Source organism: Plasmodium cynomolgi, chromosome 4 (genome assembly GCF_000321355.1).
Source record: "Plasmodium cynomolgi strain B DNA, chromosome 4, whole genome shotgun sequence".
NCBI classification, from domain to species: Eukaryota; Apicomplexa; class Aconoidasida; order Haemosporida; family Plasmodiidae; genus Plasmodium; species Plasmodium cynomolgi.
The window spans coordinates 795,091-801,051 of NC_020408.1; the positions used below are offsets into that span (position 1 = coordinate 795,091).

The 5,961-nt window shown below is 31.6% G+C and overlaps 2 protein-coding genes across 2 annotated transcripts; both read right to left on the reverse strand.

Moving 5' to 3' along the window:
* Positions 1 to 260: 260 nt before the first annotated feature.
* PCYB_042850 (histidine-rich knob protein homolog KPRPC) lies at positions 261 to 1,647 on the reverse strand (the record flags this gene model as incomplete). Its single annotated transcript, XM_004225434.1, has 2 exons — positions 261 to 1,361; positions 1,537 to 1,647. The coding sequence occupies 2 exons, from the start codon at positions 1,645 to 1,647 to the stop codon at positions 261 to 263; spliced, it is 1,212 nt and encodes a 403-aa protein (XP_004225482.1).
* Positions 1,648 to 4,445: 2,798 nt separating this feature from the next.
* PCYB_042860 (phist protein) lies at positions 4,446 to 5,668 on the reverse strand (the record flags this gene model as incomplete). The annotated part of the gene is made up of 2 exons (XM_004225435.1): positions 4,446 to 5,462; positions 5,609 to 5,668. The coding sequence occupies 2 exons, from the start codon at positions 5,666 to 5,668 to the stop codon at positions 4,446 to 4,448; spliced, it is 1,077 nt and encodes a 358-aa protein (XP_004225483.1).
* Between the last annotated feature and the right edge of the window lie 293 nt (positions 5,669 to 5,961).

The window sequence follows — 5,961 nt, forward strand, 5'->3', positions numbered from 1 at the left end:
TTTCGCTTTTTTGGAGGGGGATACACAGTTGAATTTTATTACTTATAATCTGTCAATTGTATTTCTATATGATATATTCTATTATTTTTATTTGATTTAAATCCCATTTTAGCTTCTTGCGCATATATTCCTATATGTTCATAATTGAATTTTATCGCATTTCCATAACAAAATTTCTCATTTAGACAACACTAATACGTTTTAATGTTTTATCTCCTCACTCTTTGTTATGGAATACGCTATCTTTGTTTATTCTTTTGTTACTCATTTTTAGCTTGCTCTTTCGTAGATGTTTCCGTTGTGGATAGTTCACTTTTGGAGGGCTCATCTTTGGATTGTTCATTAGATGCCTGCTGTTCTGTTGATGCTTGTTTTTTCTTTAATTCCTCCTGTGATTGTTCGTTTAATGGACGTACTTTTGATGGATCAGGTGAGCCAGGTTCTTTTCTTTTGACTGGTTGTCTTCCTCTTAGGGGTGGTCCATATGCCTTCTTTTCTTCATCCTTAGGTTCTCTTCTTCTGATTGGTTGTCTTCCTCTTGGAGGTTTTTCATATGCCGTCATTTCTTCATCATTAGGTTCTCTTCTTCTGACTGGTTGTCTTCCTCTTGAAGGTTGTCCATATGCCATCATTTCATCATCCTTAGGTTCTCTTCTTCTAACTGGGCGTCCTCCTCTTGGTGGTGGTCCGTATGATCTCATATCGTCTCCTGGGTGTTGTCTTCTGCCTGGATGGCGCCCATTTGGTGACGGGCGTGCTCTGTTATTTTCTGGTTCTTCGTACCCTATTCGTCTACCACGTGTTCCAAAATTTCCATTATATACTTCTGGTGCGTCAATTTCTTCGTATTCTTTTATTATAGTAGGATATTCATCGTTTGCTTTGCTATCACGTTTTTTCTTTCTGTAAGATTCCTTTTCGCATGCATCTAACGAACCAGGTAGCTTATTTTTTAGTGACCCCCCTTCATCATCATCATCTTCCTCTTCCTCATCATCTTGCCTTTTGTTCAAATTCATGTGGAATCTTTTTTTCAATAAGAAAATATCAGGTCCATTTGCACCAGTATATGGATTCACTTCGTAAGGGCACTTTTCTCTGAATCCGTAATTTGCTGCTTCGTACTTTTCATCACAATCTTTATTTCCATCTTCCACGTTTTCCTTTAGTTTGTAATGCTTCGATTCATATTTTTCTTCATACTCTTTAAAGCCGCCACGGGTAACTTCCTTTACTACGCGTGTTCTGAGTGGAGGGTTGTACTTTCCCGGTCTTCGTACTACTGCCAAGGATCTGCTGCAAGTGAACTGTAGCGCACTTTGAAGGTCATACTTCTGGTCACTCCTCCTGTGACATTTTTGCTAAAAAAAATGAGTAAACAGTTATAAAATTGGAAAAAATGAATAGTTAATTTTGGGGACTAACGAACATGCTACGAAGGTACTTGCACGGATATAAGTATGCGCACAAGTATTTACACATCGTGTACTACACAATGGTGCACGAACTTGAGCAGCTTTCTTTTTCTTTTCTTACGTAATTATAACAATTTAGCAACAAAATTAGAAGATAGAAAAAAATTGTTCCACAGAGAAACTGGAAAATGTTAATTTTCTCTGTAACGCTGTATCTCTTAAAAGTAGCCATATTTGTGTACCCAAAAAATCGATTTCATGTAAGGATTACTTGTACTAAATATGTTACTTTTTAATTCGTTAATTTTACCTCTTGTGTGTGTGATTTTATTGGTTTAAATCTGTAAGCATTTACAGATTAGTTGCAGTGTAAAGTTACGATACGCATAAAAGGAATAAACTGAGAGTTTAAATTGGGAGTTTCCACTTAAAAACCAATTATGAAAACAGGTAATTAATGTTCACGTTTGATTAATTTATCACTATTAAAAAATATATATGCATATACATATATGTGTATTTAGAAGTAAATTAATTCTAGCGTTTTTAATTTATCACTTCAATTTGTTTCAAACAAACTGGGGATGGTTACACGAAGTGTAAAAAAAAAAATTTTTAATATAAAAAGATGTATGATTTAAATGGAGATAAAAAATCGGATGCCCCAAAAAAAAAAAAATCAAAATTTTTATTAAAAATTTCGAACAATTATCTTATTCAGAGAACACTTTGTGATATTGTATTTTTCGAAATTGTATGCATGCAATGTTTAGATGCAAATGTGTGTTAGTTGAACAGCTCCATTCGGAATGGTGCACGGGATGGCATGCTATAGTGAGGGAATTTTATCAAAAAGTGCATTTATTTTATAATACTAAAAATGTGATATAATTTATCTGTTATTATTTAAAAGTTATTTTGATTAGGAAAAGCTAATTTTAATTATCACCTAGAAAAAGAAAATTTATTTTTTCCTGATTTTTTGGGCCTTTTGATAAATAGATCATAATTTTTTACTCCACTCTCTTCGACAAGGACGTAAGTGTATGCCCTCCTAACATTTTACAATCCAAAAGTGAAAATATAAATATGTAATTTGTTTATGTTTTGGAAGTTCCCCCTGTGTGCACCCCCTTTTCTTTTTTTTTTATCATTTATTAAATAAAAATAAATAATAAAATGGCATTTTTAGCACATATTTAGCCAAATGTGCATATTACAAAAAGAGCATTTTTTATTTTAAGGCTATTTTTAGAGCAAGGGTAGTTTAAAATAAAAAGCTATTGTTTCGTTAATAGGTAAAAATTTTTGTTAGAAATTCTTACAGAAAAGAAGTAAATGAAAAACGATTTATTTGTTTATTTATCTATCTTTTTACAATCTTCCAAAACAGGGTTACTTTAACGAAGTATGTATTTTTTCCCATTTAATGAAACCTACTATTTTGTGCTTCTTTTTTGAACTTTGTATTTTCTAATTGAAAAGGCGTTTTACGTAGAAAGTTTCCTAATTTGTGGCCCTTCTAAGAAATTACACTTTGCTCGAATTAGTCCAAAAGGTAGAAAATTTTGAAATTGAGCTTAAAGTTTATATGAGGTAAATTACGTCCTACAGTAGGTGTACAGAACAAAAAAAAAAATTATTTTTCGTGCGGCTAGATTTTTATCAGTTAGAAAAAATAAAAAAAGGGATAATCACATTTGTTACATAAATACGCTACTAGAATAACAAACCAAATGGTGAGCCTTAAAGTACACATATGTTTCCTCGATAATTTTTAATTTCCAATTTTATTTGGCTTTGCCCCTAATTAATTGTTGCGCTCGTTAGATTTCTTTATTACTAGAACAATTTCGTAGGCTCATGTCGTTGTCATTTAGCACGTTCGTAGCATTTGCTTCTTACTGTTTCATAAGATTGCTTATATAGAAAATTAGCAAACAAATTTGCAGCTACATAGAGGAACCAAAGTTTCCCTAATAATGTAAAAGTCAAGAGAGCACAAATGTGGCTAATAATATTGCGGGTAATTATTAGGTAAAACGTAATAAAAGATACCTTTTTGTTTTATTTTATTGGAAGATTCTTATTTTTATAGTGTATTTAATACTCTTTTTAGTATCTGCTAATTATTGGCAAATGATATTTGTGGTGTGAAGCAGATTTTGTATACTTAGCTCAACGAGGAGAATAAGGAGAAATCACAACACATGAGAAGAAGCGAAAACACGAATCGTTCACCATCTTAAGATGGCAAATATAAAGGTACATAACACATTGAGGCCTGGAAAAATCGAATGAGACCTTTATTTTTCGATAGGAAAATGTGTAAGTATTGCTTATAAGTGGTCTACGGTCAACACAAATTGAAAAATTATCAAACATGTTATATAGTTTACGCATCGCTGCGTTATTGAGACTGTTAGGATGAACAAATGGGCAGCAAGAAATTAAAATAAACAAATAACGAAATTAATTAGGGGTGTTTTGAAGAAAAAACAGACACATCTATTTACCGATATCTATGTACATATACGTAACCGTAAACATATACATATGCAATATAAGTGTGCATAACATTCTTGACAATTTTGTTCAATAATTAAAAAGTGAAAGGAATTATAAAATGATCGGAATTGTAAAGGGATGCTTCTCTATATTCAAATTAAGCACTGTAGGCACCTCACAATAGGGGATATCATAAAAAAATATATGTGTATATATATGTGTATATTTTTTTAGTCATTTCCGCATGGAATGAGCTACCAGCCAAGGAAATGTCCTTTTTAAAGATACAATTTTTTCGAAAATTTTGAAGACACAAATTTGGTAGACTCACCCCCAATGCAAATGCAGGATTACATAATAAGAAGGGAAATATCAAAACGGGTCATTTTGCATTTAGTTTTTTTCCGTTGAGACGATATGGTGGTCATGCACTAGTTCGGAGGTCTGCGTGATGTGTGTGACATTCGCGTATTACATTAGTTCGTTCCTATTGTTAAGAGGTGTAGATGTATAAATTGTCTTTTAAAACCAGGAAGTATTATATTCTTTTTTGTAAAAATCTTTTACTTTTTTTCTGAAGTAATCTTTGGTATCGTTCTCCTTCTTAAAAATAAATTCTTCCCAAGAATGTTCAATTGTACGTATAATATGAGCAAACTGGATATTAATAATCGTGTTGATACAGCTTAAATCCATTGCATGGTAGAATAATTCTTTTTCTGCTTCCAATAATTCGAATGATAGATCACTATAAACTTTGCACCATTGTCTAACTACATAACTATATGGTATATTGTACTGTTTTGCTAAATCTTCCCAAAAAATGGACAAATTTTTCAGTGCCTCATAAAATTTGTTTTTTTTCTTTGCTGTAACTTGGTTGTATATATTAACACTTTCTTGAGGGGTTACGATTTCTTTTAAATTTTTAATGATCTCTTTTAATTGTTTATCGGATAATTGTTCTTTGAATATTGAAGGATCCGTAGAAAAGTCGCTTTCTTCACTAGTTTCAGTATTTTTTATATTACGAGCATCAATTATATGGACTTGATGCTTCTTATTTGTTGGCCTATGTATAATGTTTCTACCTTCCAAGGGATGCCCATTTTCACTATTACGTGTTTTAGAGGTACCTTTAGATGTTTTCTTATATTGTTTAATACTTGTAGGTGCTGTATTTATATAAGGATCTTCTGCTGGAATTTCATATGCTTCCTGTGCAAAGCTCGAAGCTTGTTCATAGGGGTCTTCTTGATTTTCCCAGTACTGGATGTCAAATTTTTCATTTTGTGAACAAAAATTGTCCCAACTGTTACCTGCTATATTTACATCTTGAAATAAGTCCATGATATTTGTTGCTTCAGTTCTGTTATAATTTCTTTTTTGCAACTCTGCGTTATAATGTTGTTCGTATTCGTAATCCCCATAGTTTTCTCCACTTCTTCCAATTTGCTGGGGAAAAAATTCGGACAAATTTCTTGACCGTTTAGAATTTTTCCATTCCGATATTGTATGAGCATCATATTCATTATTACCCTGTAGCATGTTTAAAAGTGAGATGTAGGAATATCAGACATGGTGAGTAGACCAAACATATAACAATCAAAAAAAAAAAAAAAATGCCGAAGAAACAGAGAAGCCATGCATGGTACTGTCGAAGCTAAATATGTAGTTAGTCTTACCTGATATAAAACATATAACAAAGCAACTGAAAGTACACTCTTAAATGTTGGAAACGCCATGTTTTGGCTATGATCCTTTTTTGTTAGGTTTTTTTTTTTTTTGAGTCCCTTCAACGCAATTTCTAAGGTGACTGCTGCTGCTATCTTTTTCTTTTTTATTGGGAATTGCGGAATTTATTTTTGACAAATGAGCAAATTTTTATTGCAAATATTTTTTTAAGACAAAGAACTATTTTTTGTTAAAATATGAAAACGAATTATTTTTACATTTAATTTTTTTAGAAGACAAATAAATATTTAGGTTATTTATTTAATTAGAGTAGTTTAAAAAAAATTGCAATTTGAGTAATTAT